Below are 19667 nucleotides of genomic sequence, written 5' to 3' on the forward strand. Positions count from 1 at the left end.
TATTTATTTTTGGCTGCACTGGGCCTTTGTTGCTGTGTGCGGGCTTTCTCTAGTTGTAGTGAGCTGGGGCTACTCTTCGTTGCCGTGCGTGGGCTTCTCATTGTGGTGGCTTCTCCTTGCAGAGCACAGGCTCTAGGCGCGCGGGCTTCAGTAGTTGTGGCACGCGGGCTCTAGAGCGCAGGCTCAGTAGTTGTGGCGCACGGGCTTAGTTGCTCCGCGGCACGTGGGATCTTCCCAGACCAGGGCTCGAACCCGTGTTCCCTGCATTGGCAGGCGGATTCTTAACCACTGTGCCACCAGGGAAGTCCCATACATATCTTTCCATTTAAAAGTTGCAAAAGTGCACAACTAGGATGTGCCTTCTGTTGAAATGCTCGAAGATCCCCTACTATTCTACCGAAATGAAAAGTAAAATAAAAAACGATTTCCTGTATGAAATGGTCTGCCCCCAAAGTTCAAATCCCCAATTTAAGATTATGTAAATGGATGCTTCCAACCATTAGTTTCATTCCATCATCTGACTGTTCAGCATTCTTCTTTGCCATTATATAGACGCAGAACGCTTTTGTAGGATTTAGATAAATCCACAGATGCCTGGAAGGCTCAAGGCACCAGATTGGATTAAGTTTCCCATTTATCAGCTGTATAACCTTGTGGTGGTTGCTTAATCTCTCTGTGACTCAGTTTGCATGGCAATAAGATGGAAACACTAATGTTAGTAACCACCCCATAGGGTTTTTGTAAGGATTAAATGAACCGGAATAGTGTCTGGCTGAAAAAACAAAGTGATCACTAAATGGTAACTATTATTAGTAATGTAAATGCTCAACATATGGCTAATATACATTGTTATTAAGAATATGGGGGGCTTCACTGGTGGCTCAGTGGTTAAGAATCTGCCTGCCAATGCAGGGGACACGGGTTCGATCCCTGGTCCGGGAAGATCCCACATGCCGCGGAGCAACTAAGCCCGTGCGCCACAACTACTGAGCCTGCGCGCCTAGAGCCTGTGCTCCCCAACAAGAGAAGCCACCGCAATGACAAGCCCGCGCACCCTAAGGAAGAGTAGCCCCCGCTCGCAGCGACTAGAGAAAGCCCACGCGCAGCAACGAAGACCCAATGCAGCCAAAAATAAATAAAATAAATAAAAAATAAAATTAAAAAAAAAAGAATATGGGCTCTGGGGCCTGAATGAACCGAGTCCTGCCTCCTACCATCAGTGGTCAGGGCAAGGCACTCATCCTCCTGAAGGCATTTTCTCCTCTGTTATGTGGGGACAGTTAGGGCCCATCCCAGAGGGCTCCTGTGAGGATTAAATAATATTAAATATCAAGTATCCTATTAAATAGATCCCTGGCACAAAGTGAATGATCAATAACCGGTGGCTGATTTTAGTAATATTTTTTAAACTGTCAAGAAAAACAAAAACAAAAACAAAATGTATGCCAGGTGATTTACCTGCAGCAGTGGTTCTCACTCCTGGCTGCAGATTAGAATCCCCTGGGGGAAATTTACAAGGATGTGTCAGGCCAGAGGCCAGAGAAAGTGACTACATGTGTTTATTCTTAGGAGTGGATTTGTTGTAACCACATCAGCAAAATCCTGATACTATGGATTAGCTGCAAGACTCCAGTAATAGCTTTGGATTCAAAATCTTCCTTTGCAAGGGTTCTTCTCACTAATGCAATATCATCTGGATTAAAATTCAGGGGATCTGAGTTCCTGGCCCAACTCTGCAATTTACCAGCTAGATGGGCCTTGCTCTCTTCTTTGAAAAGTGGAAGAAGTGAGCCAGGAAATCTATAAAACAGGAAATCTGATAGGTGTTTGCTGTAGAATCTCCTGCCTCCTGGGCAAAGAGGCCTATTGTTGGGCAAATCCAAACCTTGGAAAACTATTGCTCTTGTCTTGGTGGTGGTTGTTGGATTTGGGAGTTTGGTCTCAAGATCAAAGGCAGAAACAATAGATGGGGAACATTCTGCGCTTTGCTGGAGAGAGTGGGGTGAGATAGTGAGAGCCAGAGAGTAACTGGGGAGGGGAGAAGAGGGAAGGGTAGCCTGGGTATTTGGCACTTTAGGAGAATTTGTGGGGGACGAGTAAGGATGTTTAAAGGCAGTTTCTCTTTGGTCATATATTTGAGGAGTGGGAAGCATATTTCCTAGATTGAGGGCTTTCCTATCACCACACCTGGGTCTGTCACACCCAGGGGTGACTTTCTGAATGAAAATGGAGCTTACAGAGGAAGGGTGATGGGAAATCTCTCCTGCCATGGTGTCCAGCCTGCAGGACAGTGTTACCTCTATCCTTAGCTGCCACACCTGGGTGTCTGCAAAGATCTATGGTCCTTATGAAAGCCTCATGTGTGCCTACCACGTACCTTAAATATATTATTATATTTTTAATCTTCACAACAAATGGAATGAGCATGAACTATTATCACCCCTATCTTTCAGGGGAGGAAACTGTCTCAGAGGTTAAGTCACTTGGTTTTGGTCAACAGCTGCTAAAGAGCAGAGCTGAGGACATTTACAACTTTCCACAACATCATACTTCCTTGCTGTTCTCACACCCCTCCTTTCCACCAGTCCATGAATGGGTAGGCTGTGGGAGAGGTCTGGAATCCATGCTCTCAAAAGTGCAACAGAAGTTCAATGCAGAAACGAAGGCCACACCATAAAAAGCAATGAAGGACTGATACATGCTCGAACGTGGACGAACCTTGAAAACTGAAAAACTTGAAAGCTTGCTAAGTGCAAGAAGACAGACACAAAAGACCACATATTATATGATTCCATTTATGTGAAATGTCCCGAATAGGAAAGTCTATAGAGATAGAAAGTAGATTAGTGCTTGCCTAGGGCCAGGAGGCTGAGGGAATGGTGGTGATAGCTGAAAGGTATGGGGATTCTTTGGGCGATAATGAAGATGTTGTAAAATTGATCATGGTGACGGTTGCACCTGTCTGTGAATATACTAAAAACCATTGAATTGCGTACTTTAAATGAGTGAATTGTATGGTATGTGAATTATATTTTCATAAATCTGTTACATAAAATAAAAATGAAGGCACAGACTCCCTCACATCCATAAAGATGGATACTATCAAAAAATAGACAATAACAAGTATTGGTGAGGATGTGGAAGAATTGGACCCATTATGCATTGTTAGTGGGAATGTAAAATGATGCAGATAAAGCGGTTCCTTAATAAATTTTTCATTGGAATTACCATATGATCCAGCAGTTCCACTTTGGGGTAAATACAAGAAAGAGAGCAGAGACTCAATGAGATATTTGTATACATATGTTAATGGTAGCATTATTCACGGTAGCCAAAAGGTAGACGTAACCCAGGTGTCCATCAATGGATGAATAGATAAGAAATATGTGGTATGTCCATACAATAGAATATTATTCAGCCTTAAGAAGGAAGTTCTGACACATGCCATAATGTGGATGAACCTTGAGGACATTATGCTAAGTGAAATAAGCCAGTCACAAAAAGGCAAATACTGTATGATTCCACTTAAATGAGATACTTAGAATAGTAATATTCATAGACACAGAAAGTAGGATGGTGGTTGCCACGGGATGGGAGGAGGGGAGAATGGGGAGTTCTTGTTTAATGGGTACAGAGTTTCTGTTTTGCAAGATGAAAAGAGTTCTAGAGATGGATGGTGCTGATGGTTGCACAATATGAATTAATACCACTTAATAATACCACTTAATGAATTAATGGTACTTAATACCACTGAATTGTGCACTTTAAAATGGTTAAGATGGTAAATTTTATGTTATGTGTATTTTACCACAATAAAAAAAATTAGGAAAAACAGTGAAGGCACAGACCCCAAATTACCTCGTGGATCGCTCCCTTACCTCCATCAGGCTCTGCTTAATGTCATCTTCTCAGTGTGCCCTCCCTGACCCCCCGACCCCCATCCCTCTGCTCTGCTTGTCCCCAGCTAACATGTTATCTACAGGGTGATTCAAAAAGAACTGACTGCTTCCAAAATTTTATTACAACCTGCATGGGCACAGATTAAGAACTTGGTGTCAGTGCCAACTCTTCTTTGCAGCTTTGGAGAAATAAAGACATGTGTGATTGCCCTTCAACCCTGGCTGCAATAAAGGATCTGGGACAATGCCAGCTCCAGGATGGCTGGGTGCCCCGTGTCCTGTGTTTGTTCCGGGGGCTACACGTAGAGGATCTGTTATGTTGTAATTATTATGTTAGTTCCTTAACAAATTGTCTTTGACTATGTGATGTATTTAATTGTATTCAGTCACCGATTAATAATTGTTTAAAAAAAAATAATTGTTTAAGTTTTTAATTCTTTTGAATTGCCCAGGATTTTAATGATTTATTTCGTTTATTGTTTGTGTGACTGCACTAGAACATGGAAGCTTCCTGTGGCAGCTTGGATGTTTTTTCCTTTCCGTGTCGTTCACCGCTCTATCCCAACTCCTAGCACAGTACCCAGCATGTATGTGGTAGATGTTCAAGAAAGATTTTGTTGATTAAATGACTGAATCTGTGTTACACAATACCCTTCCCAAATCATCCAGCTTGGTAAACACCCTATGGACAAAGTCAATCTAAGGTAAACAGAACTGTTTCCAAGCAACCAAGCAAACAAATAAATAAAAGGAGATATATTATCCATCTTTTCTAAAATAATAAAAAGGACTGTTCACACTCCTGTGTGCTTACTATGAAGCAAGCAATGTTCCAAGCACATCTTTAGTAGGAACTCAGTCTTCTCAGCAGCCCTTTGAAGTAGGTACTGTATGGTCTCCATTTTATAGATGAAGAAACTGAGGCACAGAGAGGTTGAACAATATACCCAGGGCCACCCAGCAAGGAAGTAGCAGACTGGGCAGCTTGGGAGTCCTTCCTCTTCCCCACCTCTGATGCCGCAATGCACAGATGTTATTTATGGAGTTAAGCTCCGGAGAAATTTGTTGGTGTTTTGTTTCATGCGAAATCCATCAGGACCCAACCTCTGATTAAATTGCTGAGAGCATGAAGCACATGTTCCCTTACGCCTGTTAGCCTGGTTTAAAGGGCAATGGTCCCACCCATCTAATTGTCCCGCCTTCTCTCTATAAGTGCCAGTCCAACCCTGTTGACGCATGGTATTCACCCTGAGGATCTAAATTTAGGATCTGAGCAGCTAAAGTCTCTTGCCAATTTTCAGATTTGACTCTCATTAGTCCAGGACATGGAAAATTTTAAAAGTATAGAGCTATGGAGGCTAGATGTTAAGAAGGACAGACTGATTCCTTTTAGAATAACTTAAAAACTGTCCCTTTATCAAAGTAATACATTCTCATTCTGCAAAATACAGAAAAGTATCAAGAGATCAAAAAAGGGTATCCACCATGCTGTCACTGATAATACTTTGGTGTATAGAAAGACTTTTTAAAAAGTGCTTTATTTTCTCCCATGAGCAGGAGGGAGGTAGAGGAGACTGAGTCTGTTGTATGTGTTCCGCTTTCACCATGTGACTTGGAGTTGCCCTCACTTGCTTTTCGTGGCATCTGAAGACTTGTCATTTAAGAGGTTTCAGAGTGACCTTTGAAGCTGTCCAAGTGAGCAGCTAATAGCGGCAGCAAGAGTACTGGGCCTGGAGTCCCAAGATTTATATTCAAACCCTGATTGGAAGCTTCCTAGCTGTGTATCTTTGAGCAAAGCACTTAACCTTCCTGATCTTCCATCTTCTAACTGTAAAATGAAATTAACACCCTCCTAAAAGCTCAACTGAGAGGCAAGGTTATTTGAGTTAAAAAGACTTGAGCTAATGCTCACCTATAAATTCTCACTGGCTGTGTGACCTTGAGAAAGTTACTTAACCTCTCTGACCTTCCGTTTCTTCATCTGTGCAATAGAAATTATAAAAGTATTCCCCTCACTGGATCCTGAAGAAACCCATATGAGACAGTGCATGTAACATGTTTAGTCCAATACTCACAGACAGTAGGGGTTCAATAATGATCAATGACTATTGTAAATCATACAGTTTTTGAATCGTGTTTTTCCCACTGTGGATGGTGAAAACAATTAGTGGGTTGCCACATGCATTTTTAAAAATGAAATAATCTCACTTCTTACATTTAAGTCTTTAATCCATTTTGAATTTACTTTTGTATATGGTGTGAGAAAGTAGTCCAGTTTTATTCCTTTAAATGTAAGACCTGGAACCATAAAACTCCTAGAAGAAAACATAGGCAGTACGTTCTTTGACATCAGTCTTAGTGATTTTTTTGGATATGTCTCTTCAGGCAAGGGAAATAAAAGCAAAAATAAACAAATGGGACCACATCAAACTAAAAAGCTTTTGCACAGAGAAGGAAACTATCAACAAAATGAAAAGGCCACCTACTGAATTGGAGAAGATATTTGCAAATGATGTATCTGATAAGGGGTTAATATCCAAAGTATACAAAGAACTCATACAACTCAACATCAAAAAAACCCCCAAACATTAAAAAATGGACAGAGGGTCTGAATAGACATCTTCCCCATGTACCAGCCAGCTTTAGGGCAAGATACGGAACATTTCCATTATTCCTGAAGGCTCCGCCATGCCCCATCCCAGTCAATCCACCCCACCCACCTCATCTTCCTAACCTCTCACCCCCCTGCCCCCCAGGTAATCACTGTTTTGGTTTCTATCATCCTCGACTAGTTTTACCTGTTTTTTGATCATCATTTAGATAAAAATCTTTTATATCTGGCTTCCTCACTCCACATTTTGTGTGATTCAGCCATCTTGGTTGTATCAGTAATTTGTTCTTTTTCACTGGTGGTGTAGTATTCCATTGTGTGAATATACTACAGTTGTTTATCGCTCTACTCTTGATGGATATTTGAGTTGTTTACAGTTTTTAGTTATTATGAATAAAACTGCTACGAGCACTCCTGGTAGATATCTCAGAGTATCTCCTGAGTGTGCACCTGGGAGTAGAATTCCTGGGTCATGGTCCATTCGATCTTTTTACAAAAATAAATCCCCATATGAGAAATGTTTCCAGCAAACGGTGCCAGGAAAAATGTAGCTCCCCTTGGGGAAATGGTTTGCTTCTTCCCTAACTTTACCTTTTTGCCTAGTCTGCCAGGAAGCTCAGTTCAATTTAAACCTCATTTATAGCAACTTACTGACTCTTCTTGGTTAGCATATCTAAATTCTCCATTTCTCTTCAGACTTGGTTTTCTTTTTTCTATTTTTATTAGCTATATATTTTTTTGTAAATTATCTGAAATCCTTTTAGAGAGGAAGCAGGATATAAATACATTCAGGAAGAAAATAGGTATTTGCCTTGTTTACAGCACAATGAGAATGTGAATCTCACATGAGATAATGTACATGAGAGAACATTAAACACTGAGAAGCCCGGCCTGGAGGAGTTGTCATTAGTGTGTATTCGACTCTTGCAGAGGTGTGAGCTTTATCAGCTTTGTAGAAAAGGAGAATACTGCTGGCACTTGTTTTAACAGAATTTTTAAAAATAACTTTCTTCTTAACTGATTAGAAAAGTAATACTTACCCTTTGTGGAAAATTGAACGAAAAAGTAGATAATTCTAAGTCTCGCCATCCAGAGATAACTGCTATCAAAAGGTCCTCTTTCTTTTTTAAAAATAACTTTATTTAGATATAATTCATATATCATACAATTCAGTGACATTTATTATAGTCCCAGAATTTGCCACCCTTACTACAATCAATTTTAGCACATCTTCATCACCCCCAGAGGAAACCCTACTCCCGTTAGCTATAAGCCCGCAAGACTCCCATTCTTCCCAGCCCCAGACAACCACTAATGGACTTTCAGTCTCTATAGATTTGCCTTTGTGACTGGCATCTTCACTTTGCATAGTGTTTTCAAGCTTCATCCATGTTGTAGCACATATTAGTACATCATTTCTTTTTATGACTTGTATTACTCGGCTGCCATAACAAAATACCATAGACTGGGTGACTTAAACAACAGACATTTTTTTCCCCACAGTTCTGGAGTCTAGATTTCCAAGATCAAGGTGCCAGCATGGTTGGGTCTGGTGAGAGCTCTCCTCCTGGTTTGCAGAAGCTGCCTTCTAGCTGTGTCCCCACATAGTGGAGGGAGAGTTCTTGTATCTCCTCCTCTTCTTATAAGGGTACCCGTTCTATCAGATCAGGGCTCTACTCTTATGACCTCATTTAACTTTAATCACCTCCTTAAAGGCCCCATCTCCAGTACAGTCACATGTGCGGGTTTAAGGCTTCAACATATGGATTTGAGGGGGATACAACTCATGGCCAGATAATATTCCATTGTATGGATGTATCACATCTGTGCATCTCTTCATCGGTTGATGGACATTTGAGTTGTTTTCACATTTTGGCTATTATGAATAATGCCGCTATGAACATTCATGTGCAATATTTTGTGTGGACACATGTTTTCATTTCTCTTGGGTATATAGTAAGGAGCAGAATTCCTGGGTCATATGGTAACTCTAGGTTCAGTTGGTTGAGGAACTGCCAGATTGTTTTCAGAGCGGTTGCGCCATTTTACATTCCCACCAGCAGTGGATGAGGGTTCCAATTCTTACACATCCTCACCAGCACTTATTATCTGTCTGTTGGACTATAGCCATCCTTGTGGATGTTAAGTGGTATCTCAGTGTGGTTTGATTTATGTTTCCCTAATGCCTAACGATTAGATAGATTGACTATCTTATCAGGTGCTTATTGGCCGTTTGTATAGCTTCTTTGGAGAAATGTCTATTCAGATCCTCTGCCTTTTTAAATTGAATTGTCTGTCTTTTATTGAGTAGTAAGGATTTTTTAAAATGTACTTTAGACACAAGTCTCTAATCAGAGATATGATTTGCAGTTGCATGGGTTGTCTGTTCACTTTCTTGAAAGTGGTGTATTTTGAAGCATGAAAGTTTTAAATTTTGATGGTGTCCACTTTATCTTTTCATTTGTTCCTTGTGCTTTTGGTGTCATATCTAAGAAACCATTGTCTAATCTATTGGACCATGGACCATGTTTAAACCACTTTTTTCCACTCACTTTTTTTCAAGAGCTTTATGGTGTTAGGGATTTTATTAAGGTCCTTGACCCATTCTGAGTTACTCTTTGTATGTGGTGTAAGTTAAGGGTCCACCTTTATTCTTTTGCATGTGGATATCCAGTTGTCCTGCAGCATACGTTGAAGAGACTATTCTTTCCCCCACTGAATGGTCTTGGCACCCTTGGTGAAAATCAATTGACCATAAAATGTAATAAATAAATAAATAAATTTAATAAATAAGTGTAAGTGTTCACTTCTGGATTTTCAGGTCTATTCCATTGATTTATATATTTATCCTATGCCAGTACCATCCAGTCACAATTACTGTCGCTTTTAGTAAGTTTTTAAATGGGAAAGTGTGAGTCCTCCAACTTTGTTCTCTTTTTTCAAGACTGTTTTGGCTATTCTGGGTCCCTTGAACTTCCAGTTGTCATCTTTCATGTCAATCTTTTTGAAAATGGATCTCTATCTTTAAGTTTACATCAGTGAGATCATACTTCATAGCAGTTATTTTCATGTACCCTTGCTTTTTTCACCTAGCTTTACATGGTAAACATATCCCCCTATATTATAAACTTATTTTACATGATTAGCTACATAATATTTTTCTTATTGGACACTTCTTTCTAAGTTTCACCATTATGAATATTGCTGCCATGGCTGCCTTCATTCCTAAGAGAATTTAATTTCATTTGTGCAGCCATTGAAGATATTTTTACATATTGAAAACGTTAATCTTTTATTTCAAACTTTGAGATGATTTCCTGAAGAGCAGTAGACTAGGGACAGGCAAATGAGGTGTCAAATCCCACATTTGCATCTTAGAAAAGTCACTTACCTTTCAGAGCCTGTGTTCTCATCTGAAAATTGGAGATAATAATACCTTCAGAGAGTCGTTTTGAAGATTAAAGACAACATAGGGATATATGACCTTGTACACCACCTGACATATTGTAAGAACTCAATAAATAGTACTTATAATGATTATTATTATTTTCATCATTGTTGTTGTTATTGTTGCAACAGGCAGCGGAAATGGAGCGGTCTACCTGTGAGGATATGGTGAGGTGACGTTCATGTCTTTCCTATCAGCCTGGGAATTGCAATCAGAATGAGTAGACATTAAACGTTTTCTCACATCAGCCAAAGAGAAGTGTTTTGATATCGTGCACCAAATAAATGTCCATATTCCTAAATATTTGTATGTATCTAAGATCAGTGTCTTAGGATCGTTTCCCAGCAATGGCTGTGAGAGGGTTTAACCCAATTCATGTAACTCTTGAAGATATTGTTTGCATATTGAAAACACTTATCTTTCAGTTCAAACATAGATTAGCTCCAAGAGAGCATGGCTCTGTCTGGCACGTTCGTCATTTTCGGTCTTGAGTCAACAAACACAATAGGTGCTGGCAAAGGAAGGCAAGAGGGAAGGCGGCAGACCCCAAGTTATAGTTTGTTATATTTTGCCTAGGAAACCAGGCAAACAGCGGTCTGAACCCTGACGAGGACCGCCATTTATTAAGCACCTGTTGCATCTGCTGTGTGCCAGGCACTCTTCTGGTGGATTTGTGTATGTGATCTCAGTTAATGTATTTAAATATCAAGATTACCCTGTGCAATAAGATCCGCAAGGGACCCAGTTTTATAGGTGAGGGAACAAGCTCTGAGAGAGTTAGCGACTAGGCCAAGGGCATGCTGGTAGTAAGTGCTAGAGACTGGATGCAAATACTTGCCTCTCCGATACTAAAGTCTGGGCATCCCCGCTGACCTGGAGAATCCTTTATATTGCTGGAAAAGATGTGTGTCCTTTTGACAGTCTGGAGTCTGAGAGAGAAAGGCCTGGGGGCTTCCAAAGGAAGCTAGAGTAGGGTTTCATTCATTGGTTCAGCCAAGATTGATCGAGCGCCTGCTCTGGGCGCAGGACTGGACCTGCCACATGCTGGAGGTTCAATGGAGAACATAAGCCAACACGTTGTTCTACTCGAAACTCAAGCCTAGTGGGGAAGCCAGACAGTATCGCAATAATCACGTGAATCCATGATTACAGACTGTAACGAGTGCTCCGAAGAAGTTCAGGATGCCTCGAGAGACTTCAGCAGGGGGTTTGAATAGGTTCCCCTAGAAATTAACTAGATGTGAATGGCAGGGAGGGCTTTTGGATGAGGGAAGGATGGAGGCAAAGACCCTGAGCCTGGAAGGGGGACTGAAAGAAGGCCTGAGCGATGAGAGCAGGGTGCGAGGCACCGGGGAGCTGGGAGGGAGCAGTGGCCTCGGGGGACTTTGGGCTTGATCCTGAGTGCAGCAGGGAGCCTTTAAAGGGCTTTAGCAGGGCAGTGGCATCATCAGATGGGCTTTATAGAAAGATGAGCATGGCTGCAGGTGGGAGATGGATCTGATGACCTGGTAGCAGTGGAACTGGACAGAAGTGGATGGGTTTAGGAGACATTTAGAGGGTAAAAATGACTAGATGATATGAGTGATTCTTTCTAAAAAGTAGTTTTGTTTGGGGGTCAGTAAGTCTCTCACCAACGTCAGGGCTTGAAAAATTCAAATTTTCTTTTCAGTACACCAGTCGGCTTCCTATTAGAAAGAACTCTGTAGTTGAAACTCTTGGAATGTTACTTCCCATCTCCTTCTTTTAAGGTTTGATAAAGTTGGCTTAGTCATCAGGGTTTCTTGACTGGAGCCCTGTCTGCCTGCCTCGGGTTCTGGACCAACTACCAAGATAATGAGTGAATACTGCGCCAGTCCCTAGTTACAGATTGAAATAGTTTCTCAATTAGTTATTAGCTTGTTACACTCACAGAGGAGCTATATAAAAATAAACTGGAGGATCTGTTTCCATTTCACTTAAAGGCAGCATTCAATATGCAGGGCTTCTGCCAGTCTGAACTGGATGAGAACTGTTTATAACCCGAGTTCATTCAAAATGCCTGGGATATTTCTAAAGGTTCAGTCTTGGCAGCGGCAGCTGAGAATGCAGAGATAAATAAAAAAGTCATAAGACACGGCTGACAGGGTTCTTCTGTGTTCATTCACACCCCTGACTCCCTAGGCTTTTGAAGACACAGAATTTCGAAGGACAGCCTACTAGGTGGTGGCTATTTAAACTGCTGTGCTAAATCTCCAATCTTGATGCTAACTGCGAAATGGAGCTACCCTTGTAAATTCAGATGTAAAAAGAAAATACTAATAGATGTATAAACACATATGAGTAGGACATAAAGCTCACTTACATGATTTAAAGAAAATTTGTTTAAATATTTGTTTGAAAAAAGCATATTTTCCAGCTTTTCTACAGCCACTGCATTGCCTATATAATTAAGAAATAATTTTATTGAGCATCTACCATGAGCCAGGCAATGGGTACCATCTCATTTCACCCTCGCACTCTACTGAGAGGAAGGTCTTACTATCCCCATTTTATGGGTGAGGGAGCTGAGGCTTCAAAGAGGTTAAGAGACTTGCTCAGGTCACCCAGTTGGTAAATGATGGTAAAAGCCAAGTCGCCTGGCTCCAGAAGGTGTGCCCTGAGCAACTAAGCTGTGCTCCAATGGCCCCATTTCTTCCCCTGTTGGAGCCTCAGTTTCCCTCATCTGTGAAAAACATGGCTTTTATTAAATGTCTCCCTTTCCAGGAATCAAGATCCTTTCCAGGGTCAAAACTTGATGTTGAGATTCTGTTTTAATATAACTATTGTTGTCACTTCCGGCACCAAATGTTTCCATTTAAAATGCTGCCTTCCAGGAGACTTCGCCCTGAGTTTACATTGTTTAGAAGTCAACAGCAGTAATTACTGTACATTCAAGACTGTCAAATCTGCCCCAGTGCCTTGTGGCTTCCAAGCTGGCTCAACTTTCCTCAAAATAACACAACCCAACATCTGGCACAGTTAAGAAAGGGGGGTAAACATTCCAGACTATTGACATTACCCTCTACACGTCAACATTTCTTTCTTTTTAGAAAGAAAATCTTCCATGACATATTCTTCCACTGGGGACGTGAAGGGTTTTTTTCATATTTTTTTCTATATTCTTCAGATTTTCTATAATGACTATGAACAGCTTTTATAATTGAAAAATAATCTTATTTTAAAAATTCAGTCCAGTAAAAATAGAAAAAAAAAAACCTTGGTAATATATATTGTACACTCCCCTACCTCCCAATTAGAAAGTATACAGCCTAACTTTAAGCTTTGTTGGATGATTCTGGGTGGTGATCAGGGACCCCAATTCATACTCTGCATCAGTATGACATGATGGTTAAGACCATGGATTTTGGACTCAGACAGACCAGGCTTAGAGTTCTGGCAGGGCCATTTATTTAGCTCTGTGACCTTGGGCAAGTTGCTTAGTGTCTCTGAGCCTTAATTTTCTCGTTGGTAAATGGAAATAATGATAGCATCTACCTCCCAGAGTGGCTGGGGTGATTAACCGAGATGATACATTTGTGTAAAGCCCTGAACATAATGTCTAGCATTCAGTAAATGCAAATTTTCCACTTAATAGTGTGATACTGTTACTAATCTGTTTCAAGTGTGGAGCCCTCAGGGACTGTCGAGGCACCTTAGACCCTGCCCTGGATCTGAATGAAAACGTCCTCAGATTTTGATGCCTGTTCTCTTCCTCCCCATTTTCCTATTTTATTTTGTTTTATTTTATTTATTTAATTTAATTTTATTTTATTTTTTGTTGAGGTCAAACTCACAGACAGCAGGGTGCCCTGGTCCTAAGTGTACAGCACAGTGAACTTCTCTGTATGCACACACCACGTAACCAGCTCCCAGATCAGGATGACGAATGGGCTCCACCTCCAGGGGTTCCCTCGTGCTCCCACCCAGGCAGCAGCCAACCCCAAGGCAAACTCTATTTGGAATTCTATCACCACAGAATAGTTTTGCTTATTCTCAAACTTCACATAAATGGAAAGAGTATGGACTCTGTGCCTGGCTTCTTTTGCTGGCTGTTACATCTGGGAGAGTCAACCAAAATGTTGAGGGCAGCAGTAGTTTCCTCTTTTTCACTGATGTGTAGTATTCTTTCCTGTGAATAGTATCACAATGTGTATATCTCTTATTGATGGACACTTGGGTTGTATCCAGTTTTTATGAACATTCTTGTATATGTTTTTTGGTGGATGTAAGTACTCATTTCAGTTGAGGATTAGCCAGGAGTGGAACTGATGGGCCTGAGAGTACATACATAATACTTAATTTGGCAAGATCCTGCTAAATCTTTTGCTAAAGTGTTGGCACTGTTTCCCATCCCCACTAGCGATGCCTGAGCATTAAGTTGTCCTGCATCCTCACCAACACTTAGTGTGATGAGCCTTTTTCATTGTAATCATCCTGGTGGGTGTGTAGTGTCTGTCTCACTGTGGCTTTAATTTCTTTGATGCACACCTTTTTATGTGCTTATCAGCCATCGGGACACAAATTCATTTCTAAACTCAGTTATGCTCTGAGGAAATCTGGTAGCTCAGCTTGCCCAAATGATGCTTTAAGGATGGGCACACAAGCTCTGAGAGAGGTCTCAGAGACACTCCTGCAACTAAAACACCAGAGTTTGGGGCACACATTCCAAAACATCTACACTGGCTTCTTCTGCTTACTTTCAAATCCTTGGCCATGTTTGATAGCTGAGCTTGCAAGATAACTAACTAACTTTCAGATGATGAGTGACATGTTATGAGTTTTAAAAGATGCTAAGTGAACTCTTTAGCAGCATTTCAGCTTGTATTTCTACAGGCCACTCAGAGGAAAAGAAGTCACGTTTGTTGAATACCTACAACGTATCAGTCCCTGCACTGGGCACATTCGGTACATTATCTCCCTAATCTCATGAGGACTCTGTGAGGTCAAGATTATTTTACTTAGTTCAAACGATGAAATGGGGTTGGGGCTGGGGTCGCCCAGCTATCAGATGGCAGAGCCAGGATTTGAACCCTGGGTCTGCTTGACACCAGAGTCTACCCTTCTGTGAGCAAGCAAACTGAGAGGGAAACATTACTTTTCTACCAATTCCCCAATCAGAAACTATTCCTAGCATACGTTTCATTAATATTTTTTCAGTGGTCACCTCTACTAGGGCAGCGTCACCCTTGGGTGGATCTCTCCCTGGGGTCTCCCAACAGTGGGTCTGCTGATACTGGGGGGCCAGCTCCCCTGGGACTCCCCAGCTCCCGACCTCTCCTCCTCCCTGCCTCTCCCCACCTCTGCGGTCTGCCTGATCGCAGTAACACCGTGTACATGTTGATGCCCTGACAGTCTGTTTATCTTCTGTCTGGTATATGTTGTTAGTTCTTTTAGAAAGTTTTCCGCAATGGTATAGCGATGCACGTGGACGGTAGACATTTGGGAAAACAAAAATTCACCCATTTCTTTTCAATCGCTTTCTCTATATTTAGTTTTTTTAAGAGTTGAAATGCTGGGCCACCACTTAGTTATGAATGTAATTTTTTTTTTACAGGGCAGTCACATTTAAAGGGTGTACTATGAACATCTCACTCAGGACTAAACATAAAATAGGAATCGCTTGTTTTCAAGAAAAATAAATTTTTTTTTTCAGAAAAGCAAGAGGGAAAACAAGGGCAGAGATGACTGAGTGAAAGAACCTAGCTTCCACTTTACCTTTGGAGCCATCAGCTTTGTTGGCTTTCAGCACCACCAGACAGAAGCCACAGTGTCCCCCTTGGAGACATTGTTAACTTTTGGAATGGAGCAATTTAAAATTTGCATCATCAAAATTTATAGGAATTTTGTAAATTCCACTGTATTTTGCTCTTGGCATGTCTCCTTGTTCCTTCAAGCTTTGAAAAAGCACATTTTGAATGGTTTCATCCTATTTTATCAAGTTTATAAATTATCAGGTATCTACTCATTCCACAGGTGCTGGGCATTTTGGTTTTTCCTAAACTGTCTATGTGGGAAGAGATGTGGGAGCAGCACCTTTTGTTGCGTCTTCATTACAGAAATCTTCATCTCCCTGGGGAGAGAGACCACGACCCTGTGGAGGTTACGGGCATGAATGCAGGAGCCAGACAGCCCACAGTGTGACCCCAGGCTCCTTACGTAACCTGCGTGCCTCAGTCTCCTCATCTGTACGGTCATTGGGGAAAATAACAGCACATACCTCACTGCCACTTCATATGCGCAAAGGGCCCAATAAGTACCATAGAAGTGTTGTCTTATTATTTACCCGGAATCCTAAAAGCTGGGTGCTAATTGGATAAAAAAATATTTTAAGCAATATATATATATATATATATATATATATCTGACTTGAGAGTGTGAACCAGTCTTCTCTGTAACCCCAGGACCCATCTGTGTGATGGATGCACATTTACTGAAGCACCTTCTGTCTTTGGTGTGTAAGCATCTCTAATTCCCTGTTAATTTTCCTGCCTCCCCCTCTGTGAGCTTCTTGAGGTCAAAGACTGTGCCCTGAAAACAGTAATAGCTAATATGTAGTGTGTGCTTCTCTGGATCAGACTCAGTGCTGAGCACTTCGCGGGTCTTGCCCCTCCCAGGCCCTCAGGAGGCAGGGCCCCTCTCAGACGTGGGCCCTCAGGAAACAGGCACTGAGTGATAGCTGAGTGATCAGCGCTCTTTCCCAAACTTGTCACATCAGAAGGATCACTCAAATCGCAGAGGTGGTGGGTGCTGATTCCCACTCACTCATCGAGATTCTGATTATCAAGGTTTGAGGCGGGGCCCAGGAATCTGTATTTTTGCCCCAGCTGGTCCTTTGTGCCGAGGCCACATCTGGGCAACACTGAGTGAGCAGCTGGATGACCCTGTGGTCCCTGAATTTCCTCCCTATGTCTTAGGCAGCTTCTCTAGCCATGTCTGGGGTTCTCAGCTCTGTCACTGAGTGACACAGGAGCGCGCGGGGGGCAGTGGAGAGGAGGAGAGCGTAAGTGGGTCTCACTAGTATGCAAGACCTCTCTTGTCACGCTGCCTTTAACTGAAGCTGGAGGCCTAGCGCATCACTCTGGGACCTTCCGCCCTCTCAAGGCCTTCCGTAACTGGCTCCGCACCAGTCTGCCAAGGGGTACAAGGGCAGCGCAGGGCCATGGAGGCAGCCGTCTGTTGGTGCTGGAAGCCAACCACAGTGATGTCTCTAAACTAAGGTGGAAACTGGGGTCTTTCATCTCACTGCCTGCTCCCCTCCACTGCCTCTTCCCTTGCTCCTTCCTTCTACTGAATAACCTGCCTGTGCAAGTTTCCGCCAAGACCCGGAGGAGGAAAACCACTAAGGAGAGACGTTAGCTGCTTCTTAATTTTTAGCAAAGTAATCCCTGTACATGGTTCCCATGGTTACGGGTATAGAGGATAAAACAGGAGGATGAATGAGCATCATCTGTCACCCTCTTCTATGGCAGTCACTTTGAGCTCTGAGCTGTTTCTCTGGGTGGTTAAGGTTAGGGTTAGGGAAAAGTTTAGACACTATCTCCTGATTTCCTGATGTGACAGATGAGAATTAGCTCACTTAAATCCCATCCCCCCCCCCCAAAAGAGTTAAATTGCTCTTTCCTGTTCCTTAATTAGTTGACTTTGTAGTTTCAAGTTACAGACAACCATCTTTATTTCTTCTTACCTTTTCTTGGGAGGAGATGAAATATACATATAATAGCGACCATAAAACACATAGAGCTATAAAGCAAACACTCAGGTAACCACCATACCAGTTAAGGAAGTTGTACACTGTGAACACTTTTAAGGCTCCCCCCGCACCATGAAGCCACTTACCCTAACTTTTGTGATAATCGTTCTCTTGCTTCTATTTAGATTCTCTTCACCTTTATATGCAACCCTCAACATTTAGATTTGCTATACATAGAATCACACTGTATGTATTATTCTGTGCCTTGCATCTTTTCCTTCAATACTGTAAGCTAAGGTAAGCCGACACGGGTAGCTGTGGTTCGTTCAGGTCCAGTGCTGTATACTCGCTGTTCCAGTAAACCACAGTTTATTTATGCGGTCAGCTGCTGATGGAGTTTTGGGCTGTTTCCAGTTTTCTGCCATCATGAACATCCTCATTGATGTCTGCCAGTAACGTGTGCAAGGGCTTCTCCAGGGGCTGGATACAGTACTGGAATCGCTGCATTGTGGGGAATGTACATGCTCAGTTTCACTTAATATTGCCAGTTTTCCAGTGTGTTTGCACCAGTGGGCAGTCCCCATCTCCCCAAGTCCCCAAGAGATTCTGACTTGATTGGCTAGGGTGGGGCTGGCCACCAGGAGTGTTCAGAGTTCCAGGTGATTCCATCATGAGGCTTCACACCTTTACTTCCAGTCCGTCAACTCTAGTTAGTGTCTAGACTCTCCAACTTGAAGGCGTGTTCCCAGCATCCCTTTCTACTCTCCTCCTTCAAGATTTTTGTATAATGATCTGAAAGAGAGAGGGGCTTTTTCCTAGGCAAGGTCAAAATGTAGGGGTGGGGAGGAGGGTCTCAAGGCATGACAGGATTGGTTAAAATACTGGGACAAAGGAAAGGCATGCAGGTGAATTCTTCCTTCCAGCAGGGTTGAGGAACTAAAGAAAACCCAAGGCTTGGGAACTCCTCCCACCAGACAATTCCTCTTTCCTTCCGTGCTACCAGTAGCCTTAAGCGTCTGTCTGCCAGTTGTAGGCCAGAGAGAATGTCGTTCAGATGGCTTAAGTTTTGAGGCTTTGAGACGCCTATGAGCTGCTCTGAGGGTCTTTGCATTCACATTTCCTTAAGGGACTCCAACCACGGTTTGGGTTTCTTGACTCTTAGCAAGAAAGATTCTTGACCCTGAATCTTAGCAACACACAGCTTTGAATAAGTCCTGATGCCCGGGCCCCAGACCAATTACATCAGAATATCTGGGGCGAGATCCAGGTACCAGCAGGTTTCAGAAGCTACCCAGGTAATTCTTTAAACGCAGCCAGCATAAAAAACCAGTGGTCAGTGGGTCTCAACTTTATCGAGTGTCCATCAGAGTCACCGGGGGGGGCTTGTTAGGAATACTGATGGCTGGGCTCCACCCCCAATTTTTGATTCTATAGGTCTGGGGTGGGGGCCTGGATGTGCATTTCTAATAGGTTCCCAGTGATGCAAACATTGCTGGTCCCCCAACCACACGTGGAAAACCATCCCGTGCCTGGGTTTCCCTGCACACCTGCCCGCGGGGATCTGGAACGGCCGTGTGCTGAGCTGCTCCTTCTGGTTGTGTGTGCCCCTTTCTACCTCTGTATTATGTCGTCAGGCTGGTAGCTTGAAATCAGACATGGAAAGTGGCAAATGCTACAAGTCAGAACTCCGCCACCCCAGCCTGTTGCTAAACGTTCGTATCCTAGATTCCATCATGGGCCAGCGGGATACTGGGAGAGCGCCTCCCAGGTGTGGGCCATCCTTGCGCATGCATTGTCATCGTCCGTAGGCCTAGAGGCATGCAGGGTCTTCACCGTGGTTACCTGTACAGCTTCCATATATATGGAACAAAAATAGTACGCGTTGAAAAAAATTAATTTTCCTGTGACCATAGGTTCCTGGTATTGAAAATATTTTTCTGGTTTGAGTTATTAATACTAGTTCACAAAGCCCACTAAATACATTCTAAAATTTGATAGTTA

General features: G+C 42.4%; 1 protein-coding gene and 1 long non-coding RNA gene across 3 annotated transcripts in view; both read right to left on the bottom strand.

Moving 5' to 3' along the window:
- Window positions 1–19667, bottom strand: part of LOC309645695 — a 331483-nt gene that overhangs the window by 176323 nt on the left and 135493 nt on the right. The gene's annotated exons all lie outside the window — the stretch shown is intronic.
- GPRC5B (G protein-coupled receptor class C group 5 member B) overlaps window positions 1–19667 on the bottom strand; it is a 53474-nt gene that overhangs the window by 9379 nt on the left and 24428 nt on the right. Inside the window, exon 4 of one of the 2 annotated variants that reach the window (XM_082431098.1) lies at window positions 13734–18167. The exons of the other annotated variant lie outside the window; for it this stretch is intronic. Coding sequence (XP_082287224.1) covers window positions 18048–18167 — 120 coding nt within the window. The 3' untranslated portion in view covers window positions 13734–18047. Of the gene's footprint in view, window positions 1–13733; window positions 18168–19667 lie in introns of those variants that run through there. 2 annotated transcript variants of the gene reach the window in all.

This window comes from Balaenoptera physalus (genome assembly GCF_965194825.1).
Source record: "Balaenoptera physalus genome assembly, chromosome: 16".
In the NCBI taxonomy this organism is placed as follows: domain Eukaryota; kingdom Metazoa; phylum Chordata; class Mammalia; order Artiodactyla; family Balaenopteridae; genus Balaenoptera; species Balaenoptera physalus.